This window comes from Pezoporus wallicus, unplaced genomic scaffold (genome assembly GCF_028554395.1).
Source record: "Pezoporus wallicus isolate ANWC-B61680 ecotype Strahan unplaced genomic scaffold, APGP_CSIRO_Pwel_v1 contig_227, whole genome shotgun sequence".
In the NCBI taxonomy this organism is placed as follows: Eukaryota; Metazoa; Chordata; class Aves; order Psittaciformes; family Psittacidae; genus Pezoporus; species Pezoporus wallicus.
This window is the reverse complement of record NW_026635704.1, coordinates 9,940,786-9,965,122: the sequence shown is the minus strand read 5'-3', so window position 1 is coordinate 9,965,122 and position 24,337 is coordinate 9,940,786. Positions and strand designations below refer to the sequence as shown.

General features: G+C 40.6%; 1 protein-coding gene across 11 annotated transcripts in view; it reads left to right on the top strand.

Moving 5' to 3' along the window:
* The window catches only part of ZNF521 (zinc finger protein 521), a 232,380-nt gene that overhangs the window by 88,929 nt on the left and 119,114 nt on the right, over positions 1–24,337 (top strand). For all 11 annotated transcript variants that reach the window (XM_057397642.1, XM_057397644.1, XM_057397651.1 and 8 more), the window contains 2 exons: positions 4,406–7,758; positions 23,961–24,045. In XM_057397642.1, the coding sequence (XP_057253625.1) occupies positions 4,846–7,758; positions 23,961–24,045 (2,998 nt within the window). In that variant the 5' untranslated portion in view covers positions 4,406–4,845. The remainder of the gene's footprint in view (positions 1–4,405; positions 7,759–23,960; positions 24,046–24,337) is intronic.

Genomic DNA, 24,337 nt, shown 5'->3' with positions numbered 1-24,337 from the left:
GAGTGCTAGAGCTTTCTTGGAGTCAGTGAGTGTGAAGTGACTGGTTCCAAAAATTAAAAATTTACATGGACATGTTAAGTGCATCACATTGAAACGCAGAATACTTGCCGTAACACAAGAAAAGCATTTACACTAAACAGCACTTCATGAGTGCCTAAGGAAAGAGAAAAATTAGTGTAGAAAATACATTTTAAAACTCCATAAACACTCTATTGAATACCTGGAGCCCTATTCTGCCCTCAGATGGATGTGTGCCACTGCTGGGGACTTTTATGCGTGCATCTGAATTTGGTCCAGAGTATTTTCAGACAGCTTGTTATAACATTAAAAATCAGTATTTGTAATGTTGACATAGCTCAGTGGGTAGGTGTCTACAGATTTATATACATGTGGCTGTATATACAGAGTAGCAGCAAACTGTTTATTTATGAGAGCGGTCAGCAAAAAGGGGTTTGAAGTCCTTTAACCCGGCAGCAGACCAAACTTTATCCCCAGCACAGAGCTGGCTCTGTGGTAGGTGCCATTGGGAAACTGGGAGACAAGTCCACATCCTGACCCTGTTGGTCCGCTGTGGGGACCTTCCGCTTAGTAGCTTCTTCATGACAGCTTTGAGCGCCCAGGCCTGCTTGCCTAACGCCTGCGCACATGGAACAGCCTCAGTGCAGGGCAGCAAGTCATGGATCACTGCCATTTTGAAGGAGATGCTCTTAATGGTTACATATTCATTGTATGGGGCAGCATTTGTGTGGGGAAGTGGGGGGGGAGATGGGAGACCAAGCAGTGCCATCACTCACATCCTGCTGTAGCAGTAGTTAACCTTAGTCCTGGCTTCCTCCTTGATCAGTCACTGTCCTCAGACCCATTCCTAGACAGCTCCCATGCTCACGAGGCATGCTAGTCCCTCACTCACAATGTTCCCAGCGTTCAGGTTGAAGCCTGCACAGCAGAAGTCACTGCAGCGAAGCATTTCCCTTGTCGCAGAAGGAACGTTTCAGAAGTCCTTCTGCATGTCACTGACAGCCGGCACGCCGGGCTTTGGGAACCCTTTGTTTGAGCGCAGCCCAGGGGCCCTCCTTCCGGAGTGTGGTGGCTGGCCGCCACCGGTGCCCCTTCCACACCGGGTCTCCCCCGCCTCCCCATGTCGGGGGGAAGCGTGTTGGCTCCATTGTTAGGCTTGTACTCAGGAAAATCCTGTTGTCCTCCACCGTGTGCTGTGCGGAATTCCCCCTGCCTTGCTGATCCTTCTCTGGCTCCGAGAGATTGAGAGATGGTCACATTTCAAGTTAAAAGGAGGCAAATCGAACTTGCAAATGGCTTGCTCTTCTCCTTTTTGCACAAAGAGAATTACTCTGCAGAATTACTACAGGCTCAGATTGAAAACACAACAGTGAAGTGACACAGAAACATTTGTAATTGCCAGGTGGAAAGTAGGAACCAGCTCTGTGCAGTAGTTATGCTATTCCCCCTCTGCTTTCCTTACCTTGTATAAAAGCTGAGGAGACTCCTCCAAGCAAAACAAGGAGAATTGGGTGGGGGAAAGAGGCTGCCATTGCTTATGCCGCGGTCATGCTCAGCGCTTGATCCTGACCCTGCTGCCAGCCCGACAGCCTTCTGAGATCCACAAGCCGGAGGGAATAGTTGTATAATAGGTAAAACCAGGCAGGCAGTGCCGGCAAAAAGGAAGTGATTTACTACTGTGTCAGTGATGGTACACTATTTCTAACTTACTATATATTTCTCTAAACATTTGTACAGTAATATATCATTTCTGCATAGGATATACATTTTAATACTAAATTTGGTTACAAAATATGTTGCCTAGGCAGTCACAAACTATTTTTCTTCACTCTGTTGTTTGGCATAAATTCCTGTTTATCTGCTGGCAGTGTTTGTATGTCAGACATATATTTGATGTTTAAAGGACAAAAGGGTTTTCCACTTAAAAGACCCAGCTGAAAATACTCATTTAAAATAAAATTTTTAAATGTAGAAAAAAACTTTACATCTTTTTTTTCTGTAAAGAGTTGTTCCACTGTTTTGATAATTTCCAGTTTTAGAGTCAAACCCAGCAATTTGGAAGGGCAGTACACAGATTTATATTAAAAGTCTCCTGTGAATATTGCAGTCATTAATGTGCCAACTTAAAAACTCACCTGGCTGGTGTTATTTAGCATGTATGACAATGAGTAACTCTGCTTCAGTACATTGGGAAGCATTTTAGCAGTTGATAGTACTTTTGCTGGCAGGGAAAATATTTATTTTTCAATTTTTATCTTAAAAACCCAAACACCGTGGTTTTCAGCTCAAAGACATGGCACTTGGACTAGGGTTTGGGTGTGTTATATATACCATTAGTGCAGATTTGTTCATAGGTACAGATATACATCCTACTTGTGTGTGAAAGGTGTGTGTAATTTGTGAAACCCTCCTCTTCAAGACATAAACAAGAGGATAAAGCCCTGTGCAGTTTCCAACTTACCCTGAAAAAGCATTGTGTCAATGGGCAGGCATCCAGCAATGGTGTTTGGTTGTTTTCTCAGAGTTAGATGGTTGCCATCTGGCATTGATAGTGAGATGGCGTTGTCATCAGTTTCTAGATGCAGGAAAGGAATGAATCCTCATCTGTTTCCTGTGGATAAGCAAGAGGTTGATAATCTAGTAAAATCTTGTTACCTTAAAGAAAGCAGGCTTGGAATTTGTTTACATAATATGGGCCAGCTCTAACTTTTATGTTGGTGTAGTAAATTTCTTGAGAGAAGGCTGGAGATGTTAAGAAACTTACTGCTTTGCAAGAACACCTTAAGAAAGATATTTTTCAAGAGGTTTATCTGTCTTTTTCTGTGCTGTTACTGTAGTTAATTTTACTTCTAAAAGGAAAAGTAAACAAGCACCACATCTGGAAAGGAATAGGAGGATTATTTGATGTACAGTAATCTTTCAAGCATTATCTTCATATTTTTAAAGCAGTTTCAGGTTAAGGTGAATGTGGTGATTGTAGTAATCTGCGTTTAAAGCATAACTGTACAGAACATCTGTTGAAAAAAAAATAGTTACAAGTTGTCATGCCTAGAGATGAGGTAATATCATAGATAACTATTTCAGTTTATTATCTGGCTAGCATTTCTGTTTTGTCTTTTCTTTGTTACTCATAAATCTTTCAGCTTTTACCATAGTCATTCATCATGTTTCCTGTTTCCAGTTTTTACAAGTCGCTTTGTCTGTGAACACCTCACAGTACAGGTTCTGCTGGGCTAAGGAAGTTCAGCTGGCTGAGGCCTTTGCAGAAAGGAAGAAATGGCGGGCAACCTCTTGAACCTAAAAAGGAAAAAAAAAAGCTGCTCACAACTGACCCTGTTGAAACTTTCTCATTTTCCTTGATCCTGGCTGTTGGTTTGGTAGTTTGTTTTGCAAATTTAATGACCCAGCTGTCAGCATTCAGTAACTGAATTGTATAGTTGCAGAGGAACCTAATTGCACTTTAGTAGAGAAAACATCACTGTTTATAATGTTGTCCTGTTCCTCCCCTGTAATTTTGCCTATTATTGTTTAGAATAACACCCAAGTCTCTTTCAGTAATAGCCTTTAAAAGACTTCTGTGTTTAGAATCAATTTAAAGGTAAAAAATCCCAACAAAACCTGTGGCAAAGGAGCGGGAATCTTTTCATTAAATATTAGGCATGTGGGTTGACTGTATTAGTTTTAAATCATTCCTGCAATATTTTCTCCTTCCTTGACTCTTCAGATGCTCACATACTATGCAAATCATTTTACAATGGATGCAAAAGAAACATTAAATATATTAAAATCTGCATTTTAATAAAGATGTCAATGTATAATACATACCCTGCAACTGAGAAAGAATGATAAAACAATAAAAAGTTAATATAGGCAGAGAAGTATTAAATAACTTTAAATGTTTTACACTCTGATAAAAATAAATGTGGTCTTGAAGCTGTTGGATATAGGTATAAAAAGTATCTCAGTCACAGTTTAATATGTTTTAGCTATTTAGGAGTAGCAGATCTTGCTAGCTAGTAGCGTTGCTCATACACATTCTTCATCAGGGACTGTAATGATAGGACAAGGGGTAATGGGCTCAAACTTAAACAGCGGAAGTTTAGATTAGATATAGGGAAGAAGTTCTTTACTGCGAGGGTGGTGAGGCACTGGAATGGGTTGCCCAGGGAAGTTGTGAATGCTCCATCCCTGGCGGTGTTCAAGGCCAGGTTTGACAGAGCCTTGGGTGACATGGTCTAGGGTGAGGTGTCCCTGCCCATGGCAGGGGAATTGGAACTAGGTGATCTTAAGGTTCTTTCTAACCCAAACCACTCCATGGTTCTATGATTTGCTGTCCCCTTTGAACTGTAGGGATTAAGCTTGTGGGCTTGTTTCTTTCTCATTTCAGATGGAGTGGATGTTGAGGATGACCCCACTTGCTCATGGCCAGCATCATCGCCTTCTAGCAAGGACCAAACTTCCCCGAGCCATGGAGAAGGTTGTGATTTTGGTGAAGAGGAAGGAGGTCCAGGGTTGCCCTATCCATGCCAGTTTTGTGACAAATCGTTCAGCCGCCTCAGCTACTTAAAGCACCACGAGCAAAGTCACAGTGACAAGCTCCCTTTCAAATGCACGTATTGCAGTCGTCTCTTCAAACACAAACGGAGCAGGGACCGCCACATCAAGCTTCATACAGGAGACAAGAAGTATCACTGCAGTGAGTGTGACGCAGCGTTCTCAAGGAGTGATCATCTTAAAATTCACTTAAAGACTCATACGTCCAACAAGCCATATAAGTGTGCCATTTGTAGGCGTGGATTCCTGTCATCTAGTTCGCTGCACGGTCACATGCAGGTTCACGAGAGGAATAAAGATGGCTCTCAGTCCGCTTCCCGGATGGAGGACTGGAAAATGAAAGACACTCAGAAATGCAGTCAGTGCGAAGAAGGCTTTGATTTTCCTGAAGACCTTCAGAAGCACATTGCAGAATGTCACCCTGAGTGTTCCCCTAATGAAGATCGGTCTGCTCTTCAGTGTGTTTACTGTCATGAACTCTTTGTAGAGGAAACATCTCTGGTGAATCACATGGAGCAGGCTCATAATGGTGAGAAGAAGAATTCATGCAGCATTTGCTCTGAGAACTTTCATACTGTGGAGGAGCTGTACAGCCACATGGACAGTCACCAGCAGCCAGAGTCGTGCAACCACAGCAACAGTCCATCTTTAGTAACTGTGGGCTACACCTCAGTCTCTAGCACCACTCCAGATTCGAATCTCTCAGTGGATAGTTCAACAATGGTGGAAACGGCTCCTCCTATACCAAAAGGTCGTGGAAGGAAGCGGGCAGCCCAGCAAGTGCCAGATATAACTGGCCCTTCTAGTAAACAGGCAAAAGTTACTTACAGCTGCATTTATTGCAACAAACAGTTATTTTCCAGCCTTGCAGTTCTGCAGATACATCTGAAAACTATGCATTTAGATAAACCTGAACAAGCCCATATCTGTCAGTATTGTTTGGAGGTATTGCCGTCTCTCTACAATCTGAACGAACATCTTAAGCAAGTCCACGAAGCTCCGGACCCAGCACTGATTGTTTCTACCATGCCTGCCATGGTGTACCAGTGCAACTTCTGTTCCGAAGTGTTCAATGACCTAAACACCCTTCAGGAACACATCCGATGTTCACATGGATTTGCCAATCCTGCTGCTAAGGACAGTAATGCATTCTTTTGTCCCCATTGCTACATGGGGTTTCTTACAGATTCTTCTCTGGAAGAGCATATTAGACAAGTCCACTGTGATCTTAGCAGTTCCCGTTTTGGTTCCCCTGTGCTTGGAACCCCAAAAGATCCAGTGGTGGAAGTATATTCTTGTTCTTACTGTACTAATTCTCCAATATTTAATAGTGTTCTTAAACTAAACAAGCATATCAAGGAGAACCATAAGAACATTCCTTTGGCACTGAATTACATCCACAATGGAAAAAAATCCAGAGCCATGAGTCCTTTATCTCCTGTAACCATTGAGCAGACCTCTTTAAAGATGATGCAGGCAGTTGGAGGTGCTCCCCCTCGTCCTGCAGGTGAATACATTTGTAACCAGTGTGGTGCTAAGTATACTTCCTTGGATGGTTTCCAGACTCATTTAAAAACACATCTTGATACTGTCCTGCCAAAACTGACCTGCCCTCAGTGCAACAAGGAATTTCCAAACCAGGAGTCTCTGCTGAAGCATGTTACCATCCATTTCATGATCACCTCAACCTACTACATCTGTGAAAGCTGTGACAAGCAGTTCACTTCGGTGGATGACTTGCAGAAACACCTACTGGACATGCATACATTTGTGTTCTTCCGCTGCACCTTGTGCCAAGAAGTTTTTGACTCCAAAGTCTCCATTCAGTTACACTTGGCTGTGAAGCACAGCAATGAAAAGAAAGTATACAGATGTACGTCGTGCAACTGGGATTTCCGCAATGAGACTGACCTACAGCTTCATGTTAAACACAACCACCTGGAGAACCAAGGCAAAGTACACAAGTGCATCTTCTGTGGCGAGTCCTTTGGTACGGAGGTGGAGCTGCAGTGTCACATTACTACACACAGCAAGAAGTATAACTGCAAGTTCTGCAGCAAAGCTTTCCATGCTATCATCTTGCTGGAAAAGCACTTAAGAGAAAAGCATTGTGTTTTTGAGACAAAGACTCCAAACTGTGGAACGAATGGAGCATCTGAACAGGTTCAGAAAGAGGAAGTGGAGCTCCAGACCTTACTGACAAATAGCCAGGAGTCTCATAATAGCCACGATGGCAGTGAAGAAGATGTGGACACATCTGAGCCTATGTATGGCTGTGACATTTGTGGAGCAGCTTATACCATGGAGACTCTCCTGCAGAATCACCAGCTTCGAGACCACAACATTCGACCTGGAGAAAGTGCCATAGTGAAGAAAAAGGCTGAACTCATTAAAGGGAATTACAAGTGTAATGTGTGTTCTCGTACATTCTTCTCTGAAAATGGGCTCCGAGAACACATGCAGACACACTTGGGACCGGTGAAACATTATATGTGCCCAATCTGTGGCGAGAGGTTTCCTTCTCTTCTGACTCTTACTGAACATAAGGTCACGCATAGTAAGAGCCTGGATACTGGAAACTGCAGGATTTGCAAGATGCCCCTCCAAAGTGAGGAGGAATTTTTAGAGCATTGCCAAATGCACCCTGATTTGAGGAACTCCTTGACAGGGTTCCGGTGTGTGGTGTGCATGCAGACAGTGACTTCCACGCTGGAACTGAAAATCCACGGCACGTTCCACATGCAGAAAACTGGAAACGGTTCTGCTGTGCAGTCCACGGGGCGTGCACAGCATCTCCAGAAACTGTACAAGTGTGCTTCTTGCCTGAAGGAATTCCGCTCAAAACAGGATTTAGTGAAACTTGACATCAACGGTCTGCCGTATGGTCTGTGTGCTAGCTGTGTTAATCTCAGTAAAAGTGGTAGTCCAAGTGTCAACATCCCTTCAAGCAGTAACAGACAAGGCATGGGCCAAAATGAGAACTTGAGTTCCATTGAGAACAAAGGCAAGGCAGGGGGATTGAAGACGCGATGTTCTAGTTGCAATGTTAAATTTGAATCAGAAAGTGAACTCCAAAACCATATTCAGTCAATCCACAGAGAGCTTGTTCCAGACAGCAACAGTACACAGCTGAAAACACCACAAGTATCTCCAATGCCCAGAATCAGCCCCTCCCAAACTGAAGAGGTAACCCTTTTTTCTTTGCTCTTGACACCCTCCATCCTTTCGGAAATAATTCCCTTTTTTTTCAAGCTGTCTTGTCACTTGTCATGCAATGTTTAGGCTGAACCATGTTACATTTCCATCCATAGCCATTAGCTTGTAATTACTTTCTTCTTGATATGCCTTACATCTTGGATTGGATTGTGTGGAGTAGGACTAATTCCAGTCTCCCTAGGATATTGTCTTCTATATCACTGAGGAGAACTATCTTCATGCCAGCACAACTGAGATCTGGAATCTTACCCTAGCTCCCTTATGTGTTGGAATCCCCAGCTAAGAGTTGTGCTTCCGGCAGAGAGAATTAATGACAGAGAGAATTGAGTGAGCCAAAATGCTGGCAAACAGGGTAGATTTTAAAAAATATTTGTGAGCAACAAATTGAGGTGGTTTTTCTTAAATTGTGTTGTAGACATTCATTTTCCCCTCTTATAACTTATTTGATTAAGTAGAAGTGCAATGCTAGCCTAAGGTAAATTGGGAAATCAGTCCTTTGGATGCAATTCCTCATTGTGTTTTTCTTTCCATTCCCGATGAACAACATTTTGATGTCACTGAAGCACCTACCTAGTGCCTGATGATTGAAATCCCATTCACACAGCATAACTTAAAAAGCAAATATCAAACTCTTAAAAGATCTCATCTGATTCCTTAGTCACCAGAGACCAAGTAATAACACCCATATATGGGAAGGTAGGGGGTTCATATACTGAGGGAAGGGAATCTGTTTTATCTTCAGAAATATTATGCATAGAATGACTTAGAGTTTACATTTTATGTATGGTATGTTGCATAATGACCCCTTATAGTTCAGGAAGCTTAAAAACACAGCACAAATGAATTGTAATTCTTTTGTTTCAAGAAAGATTTTAGCCTGTAATGGTACAAACATGGTGCAACCCATTACTGTGCAAGTGTGTGGATACCCTGTGGCTAGGGAGCTGTTGCTCTTCCATCACCTTCCTCACTCTCTGTTTGTGAGCCCATCTGTTGGGTAGGAAACCTCTCAGCATGTCATCCAACAGTGTTGTGCAAACTAGAGGGCAGGAAGGAGGGAAAGAGAGAGGAGGGAAGATACATAAAGATATGTGGGCCAAGAGATAAAGTATTTGTGGAGTTAACAACAACATAGCTGAAGGATTGCTGGGAGAAGGCCACTGAGGTAGCACAGGGCCTGGAGTGCCACAAAGAGGGAAGAGGAGCTGGAAGGCAAGGGTGAAATACGAGGCAGAATGCATCTGCCAAGGAAGGGCCCTATGCTTTCAATACTTTGCACACTGTCTGGTGATGGGGGACACTGAGGGACTGGGATATGATATGGAGTTTATGGAAGGAGCAGGTTGTTGGACTGAGAATCACAGGTATAAAGAAAACCTTCTGTTAAAAGAAGAGGAAACAGGAATGGCTCCAGTTAGGTGTGGTTCAGACAATGGCCTGAACCTGGTGGTTCTGTAGTCCTACTGCTGAGTGGGAAGCACAGGATTACCGGTTGTGTGTTTTTGATAGATTCAGTCATCCTGGTTTCTGCCTCTAACATCTTGACCTGAGTGACTACATGAAATCTCTCTTCCCAGTGATGTTGGAAGCCAATTTCTCCTACCTCAAGCACAGTCAGAATCATGTATGTTAAGACAGTTACCATGATAAGATGCTACCAACTTGTCTTTCTCTTGCTTGTAAACTAGACAAAAAGAGATTTGGGGGTCCTTTGTGGTAATGTAAGGTCAGTTACCTTCAATGTCATCAGTGAATCTTCTTGTGCATCAAGGTATAATCAGAGTTCTTGTGTCTTCTTCTGATTGGCATTATGTTCCTCTTTTTACTCCCTTCAATTTTTCTCTTAGAAATACATTTAAGATGATAAAGCCTTTTAAACTATAGCAAGACTTGTGAATAGCATTTGCCTGCTTTCAAATCACCTTTTGCCCTCCATTCAGAGTCTGTAAACTGATTTTTCAGTGTCTATGGTTCTGGGGTTCTGCTCTCCATAGAAGTAACATAGACATTCAGATTCTTTTCTCATGAGAAGCACAAAGCTACCAAGTTCCTGATAGAACATTAATTCTTCTGGAAACCATAAATGCGTGTTTGTAAAATCCTGAAAGATAATTTATTTTTCTAACAGATATTACTGGTTTCAAATTGTAGTGATGCAAGCATTATAGCAATGAGAATCAAAATTTAAAGTGGTAATACACAAATGTTTAATGCTATAGATTGGATGTCCAGGCTGAGGGAAATGAAAACATAAGCATATAACACAAACAAATAGGATTGCTAAAACTTGTTATTAGTCAGTGGCTTTGCTACTCTACTGGAAGGACATTTCTAGAACTGAGCGGGAGATTGAAGATGGCTACTTAAACATGTTATTTTGGGGAGATTTTCAACAAAAAATAATATTAAGGAGTGAAGGTTTCATTTGCATTATTGACAGTTACGTGGTTTAGATTTCAACCTTTATATAAAGAACATTTCATTCCTAAGGCAAGAAAAATGTGGATACTAGTTGTCAGACCATTAACAGTACTGAATACCTTTTGTTACTCAGTAAAAGATTACTATGCAAAAGTACTAGAACATGTCTTTTTAAGATAAAAGATAATACTGAAAAACATCACTTCTGGCTTCTTTGCCAAATATTCTCCTGATTGAACTAGAAAACTTCCCATTTTAGCCTGTACTCAATAGTGTGATAGAGTGCAATTACGTTAATATGGTATAGTGTCATCAGCTGCTTGCTAAGGGAAAGATGTTGACCTGAATTGTCTTCACTACCTTTCAGCTGGGATAGGAAATCATGGGCAGTGCTCATCAGTCACAACTCAAGGAACAGGTCAGAACTCATTAAGCCCATCATACTGCTGAATTCAGTACCCTGAGCCATCAAACAGCCTTAAACAGGCAGATTGTATAGCTAGCCGTTGAAAGAGCTCTAAAATTGGTAAATCTACAGCTTACTCTTTAAGCTTAATGAGATGCCTAGTTCAGGTTGTAGATATCTTGTAAAGATCTTGAATCATAGCAAGCACACTCTTAGGCTAGGATAATAAATCTTCTTGGTGATAGCTAATGTTTAAAAGTGGAGAGCAGGTCTGATATGATAGTGAATTGGGAACTAGACATCAGTACTTTTTCTGTCACTCATTGGCTTTGACTCAGACAAATCTACTTGAACATCTCTGCTTCATTTTCCTTATTCCAAAAATAACATATATAGTTCCTGAAAAGTGTGTTGCCATGTTTAATTGAGATGCAATTTTTGTAAGACCTTGGAAGATGAAAATCAGTGTTCAAGAAACACCATGTGGCCTTGCTTCTCTTGGTCTTCCTTAATATGCTGGCATGCACTTAAATGGGAGAACTCATGACTTAGCAGAAGGTGTGCCCTCACTTCTTAAGCTTCAACACTTCTGTGCATACAGAATCATACCAGCATAACTGTACAATAGTAGTTATGTTGTGAATTGCTTAGCTGACAGGGGAGGAGGGAATGGACTCCAGCTTACACCAACAGTTTACTGGTAAAACCTATCTTATACTACCATACATGTTATCTGTAAATGCAACTGCACTCATTTTGGGGTCCTTTTGGTAACATCCAGAGTAGGTGCTAAGCAAACGCAATTGCTTCTGTAAGTAGCTTAAGTTCTGTATGAGTTTGTTCCATGAATGTGAAGCTCATGTGAGTACTGCATTACCTGTGGCAATGCAGACAGTGCTTTATTAATAATACAAGAATACTCTGGGTTTTCTGGTCCTGAGAAGAGAAGGAGCAGTGTGAGTACGCTGCCAAATTACTGCAGGAATAAAGATGCTTATTCAGGTGTTGCAGAAGACTTGCAGAAACTCACTGTAGCAGAGTATCAGAAGTGCTGGACAAAGGAGAGAACTAGCAACTGTCACACCAACTGAAGAACAGCATGAGCATGAAACTGGGGCTGCTCTTCTGTCCTGTTGTGGTTGTGCAGAGCTGTATGCCAGGATGGGCATGTCACATCAGGGGACACTTGGGTACATCACAGCACCCTTCTGGAAGGAGCCATGAAAGTGTAGGCTGACAATGACCTTGTGGAGGAGGGGTCACAAAATTCAGATTCTGCATGGAGCTGGTGACTCCTTGAAACTCAACTTATCCGACCTCAGATAAATCCAGAAATGGTATCAGCCTGGGAGAAAGAATGGAGCTCAGGTAGGTGCACTATTTTATCATTAGATTTTTTAATCTTTATTCATGGGCCCTGAATCTACCTTTATTCTCTCATTATTCCTCCCCCCTTCTCAAAACACTGCCAGACTCACAGAGACAGAAAACAGGAACTGCTTTTTGAAGTAGCTGGTTTGTTTCGACAGCATGCACTGGCAGTCAGAGATGGAAAGAAGAGAGAATAAACTGTGAGCAACCCAGAAATGTTCCCAGATGCATGCTTTTGGCAGGGCAGGCAACAGCATTTTAGCACTATAAATCACTGTGCTTTTAACTGAAAGAAAAAAAGGCACTGAAATCAATACTCATGCATTTAATTGAAATACATAAAGAAATTAAAATAATCCTCCTCATCAGCAATCCAAGCTGATCATTCTGACTACAGGATTTTTATGAATAAGCACATAAACTTGTAATGTAACTGTAAGAAGTAGTGCCTTGGGTTTCCTGTCAGTGAATCCAGGCCCAGAACAAGTGATTTTCATGCTGGATTTTGGATCTGGAGACAAAAAGAGGTAAAGAAGGTTTGTTGCTGGCACAAAGATCTGGCTTTGAAATAGTTTGTGGAACTAATCTGTGGCAAACATATTTTCTGCTTCTGGAGTTTCAGAATGAGCTCACTAAGAATTCCATTTTTGTTTTCTTGCATTGTTTTCACATTGCTTTCAGGAAAGAATTATTTAAGATGTGACCATATATATGTTCAGGAAGGGCTACCCTGTTCTTCTTGCCACAGTAGGCCACCTTCACATTACATTGTGCTCTAATTTCTGGTGGTACCACTGCCATGAAGTGGCTGACAAGATACAGACTTAAGCATTTCTCTTCTCTTTGTCTTTACATTTTCAGTAGTGAGCTATCAGACAGAGTTCTGTCTGAATTAACAAGGGTAGTGCCATTTATTAGCCTGTTCCTGTAACTCCCACCAAGTTAAGCAGCAAACTTCCCGCCTTCTCACACACTATGAATTCAATCTGTGAAAGGAAGCCCATGTGTTGATTGGGAGCTGCTGAACAGAAGCAAGAGGGGTAATTGTAGCGAGTTTTCTTAGTTTCCCGTCAACTGAGCATTAAAAGCTAATACCATTTGTCTGTCCTGTTATTTGACAGAGCCTTCAGATGGAGAATTTGGAGAGGCACCTTCTTCACACCTGTGGAAGAAGAAAGGATGATATGTTCTCCAAAGGTTTCAAGAGCACCAAACCAAGATTTCCATGAAACAATGCACTGGGGGGAAATGCCTGTTAGAAGAAGGGCAGAACTGGAGAGGGACACAGGAATGTGAAGAACTTAAGCATCTCTAGAGAGGCCAAATGTAGATTCAACAAAGCTTTATAAGACAAAACATCTGGGATGCATACTCCCGACAGGTCAGCTGTGCAGCCCACTGTCCTCATGGGGCTTTCCCTGTACATGTATCTGCTGGCCAAGTGACCAGGGTAACATGCCACAGTTTCCCTTCTGCACAGCCCCAGTGGAAAGTCAGAATAGTATTTGTATGTATTTGTATTCTGACCTCAAAACTGGGTAGAAACAACAAGAAATTTCCCCTGTTTTTCTAGCCTGATTCTCTTTAGGAACAAGACATGGGAAATCATGGCATGTTTCTTTTCGTCTGCTGGTTTGCATACCTCTAGAGAATTCTCTCTCTTCCCCATCTTACTTTTGGCTTAGTCTTGAGCAGTTTCAAGAAAAACTTCATAGATGAGCAGGAATCTCAAGGCCTGTAAAGTTTTTACGATGTTTAGAAAGAGAGATGACTCAGCAGGTGATAGAATCCAAACAGGAAAGGGGCCTTTTAGAAATCCGAACCAGGAAGATGGCTTTAATTGAAGTTCAGACCTGTTTTTTATGCAGAAGTCAGTCAATCACAGGAAACAAAGCTTTAAGAAATCATGATCTGCTCTTTGTAGTGCTCTCAGACCAACTTCTTAAGTGACTGTAAATGTTTTTAGAAGTGTTTTTTACCACTGTTCAATAAACTTGTTATATGTAGTGTGTGTATTGTCTCATACAACAAACATAACACCCAAATTTGTTACTTTGTTGTCAGGGAGATGAAATGGGCTAACCCTTAGTTTAAAATACCCCCAGTACTGCTTGTTTCATGAAGTTGTACAAAATGAACATAAATTAATTACCTGATACGTAGCATCTTGTTAAGGAGCCCTCTTCTTTGACCTCCCGTAGCTCTGTGATGGCTGGTAATAGATCTTAGGCCTGATTGTTCAAAACCCTAGGTACTTTTTTCTCCAACCAAACCTGTCTTTCATTTATTCAATTTCTTTCATTGTATTACAAATTATTGTATAAAATATGACCTGTAGTATTTTTTTTTACAGTGTTTTCTGCTGAATACGATCGCAGAAATGTGTCTCCTGCTAACATCTGTCCTTGCAATGGGACATTTCAGAACAGGAGGCAGTGGGCACAAACTGACACACTGTGAGGGTGGTGAGGCACTGGAATGGGTTGCCCAGGGAAGTTGTGAATGCTCCATCCCTGGCGGTGTTCAAGCCCAGGTTGGACAGAGCCTTGGGTGACATGGTTTGGTGTGAGGTGTCCCTGGCCATGGCAAGGGGTTGGAACTTGATGATCTTAAGGTCCTTTCTAACCCAAACCATTCTATGATTCTATGATTCTGTGAGTTCCCTCTGAACATCAGGGAACACTTACTGTGAGATTGACTGAGCACTGGCACAGGTTACCCGGAGAGGTTGTGTATCCTTTGAGATACTCACAAGCCATCTTCATGTGGTGCAGCTCTAGGTGGCCTTACTGGAGCAGAGAGGCTATACCAGAGGTCCCCCAGAAATCAGCCAAAGCCATTCTGTGGTTCCCTGGTTTCTGCCATCCTTTGGGCATCTCTGCCAAATAATATGTTGATGTTATCCTGTTCTTCCTTGGTGGTTAAACATTTATTGTTAGTTTATGGCTTCATAAGTCAGGTAATGAAAGGATGGGTCCTCTCCTGATATTGAGCATCTCAGTACGGCCCTACCAGTAATAATGTGCAAATCTGAGAAAAAAGTCCCTGTCTGCAGTTTTTAATAGAGGCTTGAATTCCTCAAGATGAAACCCTCACATGCATTCATTGATCACTTCTAATGCCTGTGAAATGCCTCTGAAAAGTGACTTAAAAATACAGCCGGTTACAAATATGGTCATTTAAAAGTTGCTTGCTGCTTATATACTCAAAAACCAGGTGGGAGGTAGGAAAGAAGAAGGTATTTGTTCCCTTCAATCATACTCCTAGTATTGGTATCCTGTGTTGGATGGACTTCCTCTGTTTTTTTACCTACTATCCAGATGCAGCGTTCTGTGCAAAAAGGCACACCTAATAGCTTTTCATATCTGGAAGGCCACCTCTTCCTCTCTACAGTTTCCAGTAGGAAACAGGGTGGTTCACCAACAAAGAACAATCTGAGACTCCAAACTTCCAGATTTCCTTTTGTACTTGTTTTTTCACTGCTACAACAGTCTTTTTTTTTGGTTTCTGCTAGTGGTTGGAATGGGTTTAATGGCAGTCTCTAGGAGAATGGATGTCTGCACATGAAACCCTTGCAACCATCACTGACAGCAGCCAACTTACAATTGCTCTTGTTCTGCTACTTGGTGCTTCTTTTGTTGGTATAGTCAAGGAGTGTCTGCATCACCTGATGATTTTCCTGAACTAGCTGGCTTAACCATAGCTCCTCAGTTTTCTTATGTTCCCTGCTTCACAGCTGGTAGATGGTTTGTGTGATGGTGGTTGAGTTCACAAACCTAGAAGTATGACATTCTGCTTCTGAAACAAAAACAAATTCTGCAATCTTTTTTTTTTTTTTTTTTTTCTGGTAGGGAAATGGCAGACTGAAGCCCATGCAAAAAGAAATGACCTTATTACAGGATGTACCTAAGATGAACTGCTGGAATTTTAAGAAGTAGTGTGAAAGTAAAAGATTATGAAATAGGACAGAAGGAATTCTGGGGCGTTCTCTTAATTCTCTTAGAGGAAAGCAAGCATCTCTTCAGAGGAAAAGCCAGCTAGACACAGATCATTGTGGATGGCATTGAAGGCTGGCTCAGCAGAGTGCTTGTTTTGCTGGTACACCACTTCCTTGGGCAGCTGCACTGCCCCAGTGGAGGTTTGTCAACTGGGCACAGAGTCAAACATCCTTGCAGTGTCAGCAGCTGTGTGCCAGCTCAGATGCTACCAGTATATTTGTTAACGCTGATGTGGCCTAAGAGTATCCATACAGGGTAGTAGTGTAATTACAGCAGTACAGTGGTAGAACTCCTATATTCTGTAGTGCAAGCAAGCCTTTATAAAGCCTCAGTCTTAACAGTGTTACCATATGAAACCTTCCTTTGTGAAGTCCCATTGACTTCCCGAAGTGTAGAGCTAATTGCATGAGAAGGATCTAAGGGGTTTAATCCTTCTCCTGATACTTCAATGAAAATTAATTTCTTATATATTATGTATGAGTACTATATTTCTGTTTGTACATTAATATTAATGGTGCATATTTTTGAGCACAAGTTCTGTAGGATTAAATAATCTTGACAAGTAATAGCCCAGAATTCTGCAGGAGTAAAAGTTGGGTTAAAAGTGGACAGTTAAGGGCAGGGGGAGGGTCCAGAGTCATACTCTGGAAAGTGAAGTTAATCAGCATCAATTTTCCACAATGTGGGATAAAAGTGGTTTTAAGGTTTAATTAAAACAAAATAAGGTGTAGAAAAAAGCCCCTGATTTTCCCTTTCTTAAAATCCAGATAGCTTTTGCAAAATTTGTGATGGAGAAAAGAGACCGAATAGTATTCTCTTCTGCATACTTGCAAACTGTTAATTTTATTAGGTTATATTTGTTGCTGATTGTTGGTGAAGGAAGTAGTGGCTTTTTTGAATGACAGTGTGTCTTCAGTATGCCTTTTTTAAAATGAAGAGGAAAAAAGCTTTAAAAAGAAAAAAGTCTTATCAGCTTACTCAGAATATCAGCTTTTTGCTGATATTCTTGTACCTGCCAAGCCACGCTCTACTGCCTGTGCTTTGGTGCCATGGCATCTGCAAAATTATCAGTGCAGTCTTGATCATAGTTTCTCCTTAATGTCCTTAGCCACAGAGCTGCTCTGATACTGAGATGGTGAATGCTGGAATGCCTCTTGATGGGTTAGCAGCTCTCAGGCTTCAGAGGGCCTCAGGTTTAGCAGCCTTTAAGTGAACTGTAAGGTGGAAAAAAAAGATTGGATGATGACAGAAAGTTCAGTTGCTGACACCGCCAGCCCTGAACTCCTGAGCACTGTTCAGCACGTATGCTTGTAGTCCTCAGAGGCTCAGCCTCACACAGGATCAGGATAGACAGAAGTTTGTTTTTCAGAACCAAACCAAATTCACAGTACTGCTACCTGTTTGTACTTACAACCTATGTAAACATGATGTGAAGCAATTGAGAGAAAATAAATGTACACCCATGTGCTGCCAGGTTTTAGAGTCATTTTTCTGACAAGTACCTCAGTTCAAAGACCTAGACAAAGAACCGGAGAACTCAGAAAGAAGAGCTGCAATTTTTAAATGTTGTGAGGTGTGGGGAGGTGAGACATTGCAAGCTGATGCACTTCATAAGCCAGGGGAAGGGAAGGTTTGTAACTAAGACATTGAAGACAGACATGATTAAATGCAGAATCCAGAACATAAAAGTGAAAGACAGAATGACAGACCCCAACTTCAAGCAGAACAGGGATGGAAGGACTTCTAGAACAAACTTTTGTATTTCTGACTCCTCTTGTGTATTAAAGTAATAAGTAACCATAATGGAAGAAATTAGAAAAAAATTATGGTTTTCTCCATTTTCATTTTGCTTACCTTACGGGATTGATTGTATTCTTTCTCTAGGCATGTACACTCAGACCCTGCTACAGTAAGACCCTGCTGAACAACTGCAGAAGAACAGAGAAACCCTCATAAAATCATTGTGCTTTTAAAAGCAATCAGGAAATACTAATTAAAGGGTGTTGTGTGAGCAATGAGAAGAGTTAGCAATTAGTTAAAAAAGAAATGCAAAATGACAGTGCCCCATAAGCAAGATAAATAGCTAACTATGCAGTGAAACTGGCTAACATATGTTTAGTTTTGTAAGAGCTTAAGGTTGACAAAATAAGCATCCAGGAAGACAGAAAAGAAATCCTCAATTAAGGTGCTGTCAAAAATAATCTGAGCTATGATGAAAAATGGCTAAATGGACAAATAAGCTGGGACCATGGTTGCTCTTGTGCCTCATGCAGGGCCAAGCACACTGCTAATACTTAATAAAATAATGATGTAATATATCAGCTGGCAGCATTAGGAGTTAGCACTGGCAAGTTACTGTAGTTAGTGTGCAAGTTTTAACTTGGTTTTGCATATGATCTGTTGGAAGCTATTCACTTTTTCTTGTCAGGTTACCTTTCTGTTGGTTTAACAGGTTGAAACAGCTCCACCCTGGATTTAATGTGAGGGAAACTGTGAGTAAATGATTGGTCTGGGAGAGGGGAGGTGTGGCATCACGCTCTTTTGGCAGCAGCAGATTGTCTCAGCTGTGTCACTGATCCATAACTTTGGTCTGTGCTGAAACTGAGGGGAGGAAAAGCCTTGAAAGTGCCCTTTACTGGTGTGATGAGGGTAAATAATGGTAACAGGTACACATCAAAGCCATTTTTGGTCATGCAGGTAAAGTGTGAAAGGCATATAAAATAAACTGGGTGTTCCTGCAAACTTGACACTGTAGACACAGTATACAGAAGCTATAACATATTTTTTGTTCTTTCATACAGGGAGCAAGTATTCAGTTAAAAGTGGGATACAGGAGATTCAGAAATGGTATATGTAATCAAGGAGACCAGCACTGTTGAAAAAATGCTTTGTTGTGGACCTTGTGGTACATCCTCCTCATGGTGAAGAATAAAGTATAGGTTAGGTGTAATGGAATGGAATATAGTATACAAAAAATGACTTACAAACACAGAAAAACATCCATCCCCAAACTCTCAGAGAAGGCAGCTGAAGATAAGAGGAAACATTACATATAAATTTACAGTCTTCTAAAAAGAGGTATCAAGAGCCTGGGAGAAGGCTACTAAACAGACATTTAACAGGGGATGTAAGGATTATACATGAAATTACTGGCTTTTGAGCTTGATTAAACAGTGAGGAACACGAGAGAAAGGCTAATCAAAGACATGATAGGAGAACACCTAGAAAGTTTGGATTTAATGAAGGATAGAGGACAAAGATTCACAAAGGGAGGCTCATGCTCAAAATTTTCAATAGAGTATTTTGAGAGTAGCCACAAGTGCTGACAGAGAAGCCTATAAACATGATTTGCCAGGATTTTTGCAAAGCTTTTGAAATGCTATAGCACAAAAGATTAATCTGTTAGGTGAATAAGTATGGCACAGGGAGATATACTTTGTTTGATTAGAAAAGAAAAGAAACACTAACTTGGGTCTGGAAAGCATAGGAGTCTTGTGAATTGAAGCAGGTTATGCTGGACAAGTATGAATAATGAAAAGCCGCAAGAATCACTTTTTGAACCAATTTTGTTGAATTTATGCAGCATATCAGTACTCTGGAAGAAAGAATAAGTAGTAAGGTGATGAAATTCCCAGATAGGACAAAACCAGGGAAATGTCAGAACAAAATAGGCAGATGGTAAACTTCTGAATGACTTTGACAAGGAGGTGGAGCATGGGCAGATACATAGCATATGCAGTTCATTTTCGAGTAATATAATGAGGCTGGGGAATAGAAAAAGAAGAATGTGTGGGTACCTCAGACAGTCACAGGGCACAGAAGGGCTACACAGGGCTACACAGGAGGATCTGCATACTTCTGAAGCTCTTCTGAATAGAACTGAATCCTCTAGTAGAGTGGTTATTAGTTGTTTTGCTTGTGTATAAAAAAATTATGAACACAGGTCATATTCTTGGGCCATTTCTAAAAGCAGCAAAGCCTCATTTGACATGACATAGACACTGGGCACCTTTATAGAAAGGAAATTCTGAAAACCTTAAAGTGATAGCTGAGGATCAGGACAATGATTAAAGGTCTAGAAGATATTAATTATTCAAAAGGTTAGAAAGACACATGCATATGCTCTGCATGGATTGAAGACCCAATCCAAAGCTCATTAAAGGAAGACACAGAGAAGCTTTGCATGCTGGAAGGCTTTAAATCGGTTTTGTGAACAGGAATGCAAGAGGCAACCAGATTGCCCAGTGCTCTTGTGAGATGGTCCAAGCAGTTACTCTTGTACAACAATTTTGAATGGCCCCAGGAATGAATGAGGCCTCAGATTTACACTTAAATTGGGACTTACATTTGTGTCGGGAGGAGCTTTAGTGAAAGTTTGTGGGCTTGTTTGTTGAAGAATTTTTGTGAAACATGAGGCAACAGTAATGTAAGAAATGAAAGGAAAATGTTAAACCAGCTTCATAATTCCATCAAGTTAGTATAAGTGTCACTCTTCTCTGGAACAAATCTTTGGAAGTTTTGAAATAAGGCACAGTTTAGAGTGCAGTACAGCTTCTCCAGCTACTATTACTGGTCCTGAGTCCATGTGGAAATGCACTGGAAAGGGTCTTCTGTGACCCACTCTTGGCTGATTTGAAATTATTCTGTAACAAGAAATGAGTGTCGGCTTGTGTTTGTGTTTGGAAGGGAGAACGAGGATGATGGAATGTTGATGTCTAACAGGGGGCTGACACGTCCTTTGGCAAATGCAGTGGTGGCAGATTAAGGTGTAGATGCCCTCAGCTGTCTACCCTTCATCACTCTGTGACCCTGGGCTGTGAGCTGGAGCAGCAAGGCAGGGCCTGGGTGCTCACTCACTCTTTCTAAGTCTTCTGTAGGCAAGGGTGACTGGCACAAGTACTGCAAGGCTTCTTCCCCAGCTATCCAGGCAAGGGACATGAAGCTGCAATACTCCAGGGCTCATTTCTGTCTTCCCCACCAAGTTTCACCTTTGAGTGAACACGGCGTGAGGAGGGGCTGAAGTCTTCCCTTGAATTTCACCCCGTTAGGGATCTGGGACCTGCCATGAAGCACGTCAGGACCCAGGAACTACTGTGAGCAGTTGAGTCCCATGGTTCTGACAAAGCTTGTGAGACTGAGATGTAACTTGCAGTGAAAAAGGGCTTCCTTGGACTGTGAAACATATAGAAATAAGTAGTGCGGTTTGTTCAGCTTGGTGTGAAAATGACTGGGTTTGATCACTTTGAAAATCTAAGTGTAATTGGAATTTGCTTACTTTGCTTTTAAAATAAAAACTTAACCATGCACAAGTTTAGACACTTTGAGATGAGTGTGTGTTGAGCTAATAAAAGTTGATGTCAACACTTTAGAATATGTTTGGAAACAAAAAACACCTAGTGTTTGATCAAGCAGCAGTAACAAAAACATTCTTCACTTCATGATAAAAAGAAAACCTCTGTGTGATTCCACAAATATGTCAGATCATTCTGGAGAAGCTAGTAAGTGCTAGTAAATTACTGTTTTTTGTTGTTGTCAAATGACTTTATTTTTTGGCATTAGACTTCAAAAAAACCCCAACCTTTGGATGTGTTGTCATAATGTACATCAGTCATAATTTTGTCAGCAATTGTTGACATGCACTCTGCATTGCTATGCTAACAAGAGAAAAGACCAGCCATTAAGTTTATGTTTCTTTGTTTTTGAACAAAGTCACATATCAGGAATAATGCTAGGGGTATGCTAATAAACAATATATAATGCCAGTCATCAGGGAGTAAGAAATATTTTCTAACTAGTTCTAAAGGGAAACAATGTTTAAAAAAAAGGAAGAGTGATTGTTATTTATGCAATATTGTTGTTCTATATGTCAGCATCAAAAAGCATCTTGTAAAGAGCTTAGCATAATAAATCCTTGATCGTGACTGTCATTATTTAGAGGTCTTTGATAGATCTAGATGTAGTGCAGTAAGGTTAAATTTACCAACATATAACGGGAAATCCTTTGACTGAATCTGAATTCTACCAATGTTACCAGTATTGTCACAACAGCAAAAAAGAGAAAAGTGCTGTACCTTTTAAAACAGCAGGCTTTGCAAATCATAACTGTAAAACTAAGTCAAAGCAAGATTTGTTTTCTGGTTGCCCATTGATTTTGCTTGTCTGTAATGATTTAACTTGGGGACATTTCAGAAAGCTAAAGTTGATTTAAATGAAAAGTGGCAAAAAAGGCTTCTTATTGTTTCCACCAAGAAGTGATGCAACACAGTTTTGTTACTGTCATCAAGAAAATTAAAACAGCCTCTGTGTATGAGAAGCAATGGGAGATTTGTAAAGAGGAGCCCACAGGAACATTTAATTTCAGAACTGACTTTGATTAGTCATGAATTTTTCAGTTAACTTGGGGAGATATAATTGCGTATGTTTAAAAAGTCTTTATATTCCTTCCTACAGGCTTGAAGTAGAAAGATACTTAACGGATGGGCACTTCATCTGTCCGGGACAGGGCATCTAAATTTAGATGGTGATAACAAATCCAGCAAGTCGTTAATAATGTTTAGAGTCAGGTGTAAAATAAACTGTTTTTTTTTAATATAATCAATAATACCAGCTGCGTAACACTCTTCAGAAGTTAAATTTGTACGATAGGCTGTATTTTTGATGCACATTATCCAGTGAACCCTCCTTCTTCCCCACCTAGTATATGTGAAATCTGCAATTTACTACATCTGTGCCAGCTTTTTCTAGCTTTACATTCTTTAAAAAATATATGTTTTTCTTCGTTTTTTTTTTCTTTTTGCTGATGTAGGCAAGGTGCCTGTGGCTGTACAGAAAGATATGTGTCTCTTTGAGTTACTGCCTTGATGTGGCAGTTCAGGGCTTACCTTGCTTTTGTTGCATCTTCAAAACAACAGTTGAGCTTTCCAGCACTGTTACCTTAGGACTTGCGTCCTTGATACTACAATTATGCAGTTGAATAATTTTATGAATCTGACTTGTCTCATTGGATTCTTGGATAACTTCAGATTTTAAGTTTTATGATGAAAACACAAAATCTTACTTTTGAATATACTCTTTAGTTTTCACTTTTAAAGTAATGCTTTCCTATATCAACTCTCTGGCCAATTCAGGTCAAGAAGAAGAATAAGAGAAAATACAATCACATTCTTAGGATGTGGAAATGTCTTGGACAAGTGATGTACCTTGTAGAAAAGCAAATAGCAGATCTGTTTTGAAAGACACCAAGACACAAACGAAAAACTTCTCTTCTGCACCAAAGAGAGAAATGCATACCCTGGTTTGTAATGAAACTTGATCTGTATACACCATGGTTTTTCAGTTAAGTCAGGCCTAATGTAATGTGGTCAGAAGGATTGCTCTCTGCCTGGTTTCCAGCCAGCCTTCTCACTTGGTGCAGACTTGCCAATAGACACCGAAACAACTGCCCAGGTACAGTAACCATTTGTCCATACAAGCAGGACTCCTTGAAAGATGGCAACCTGATGGACCATTTTAAAATGTATGGTGCAAAGGAGATTTGCAGCCCAGTTGAGAATGAAGGAGAAGCAGATTTCTGATTTCTGTGTTCTGTTCCTAGCTTCCCCCAGTTCTGTAGTGGGCCTAATCCATTGGTATAAAGTGAAGGATTCACATTGATGTTTGTATTGTTTGAATCACATCCCACACATCCTCACTGCATTTTGCCTTCCATGAATGTAAAGCTGGTGTTTTAGCAAAACTGGTCTGTCCATGGAGTTAGACAGCTGAAAAAATACAATCTCTACAGAGTTTCAGGAAATTCAGATGAAAGTTACTAGAAATCTACAGAGCATGATATTTTTTTAATATTAATAATTAAGCCTTAATGAAAACACTGCTGGAGAGCTTTAAATGACCACTTTGAACTCAGTATTTTGAGTTATAATGAAATGGTTCCAATTGTACATTTCAGTAAATTTTATCTACCCTTGTTTCTTTAGAAGAAGACCTACCAGTGCATCAAATGTCAGATGGTTTTCTACAATGAATGGGATATCCAAGTTCATGTTGCAAACCACATGATTGGTAAGTGAAGCACTAAAACTTCTCGAAGACAGATAGCCATTTGTCTTACTCATGATCATCATTGCCTCTAAAATTAAACAGAGTTAAGGAGAAATTAATTGTGCATCCATCAATGATTAACCTAGGCATGATTGACTTTTTTATTCATATTATTAGACTTGATAAAGCATTAACGTACTTTATTTTCTGCAAGGGCTAGTTTAGACTTCTGCAGAGAATTATATATCTACTGCCAGTCAAAACACAGGTGATTAGCAAATTAAACTTCTAATCGTTTTTGCATTATTGAAAA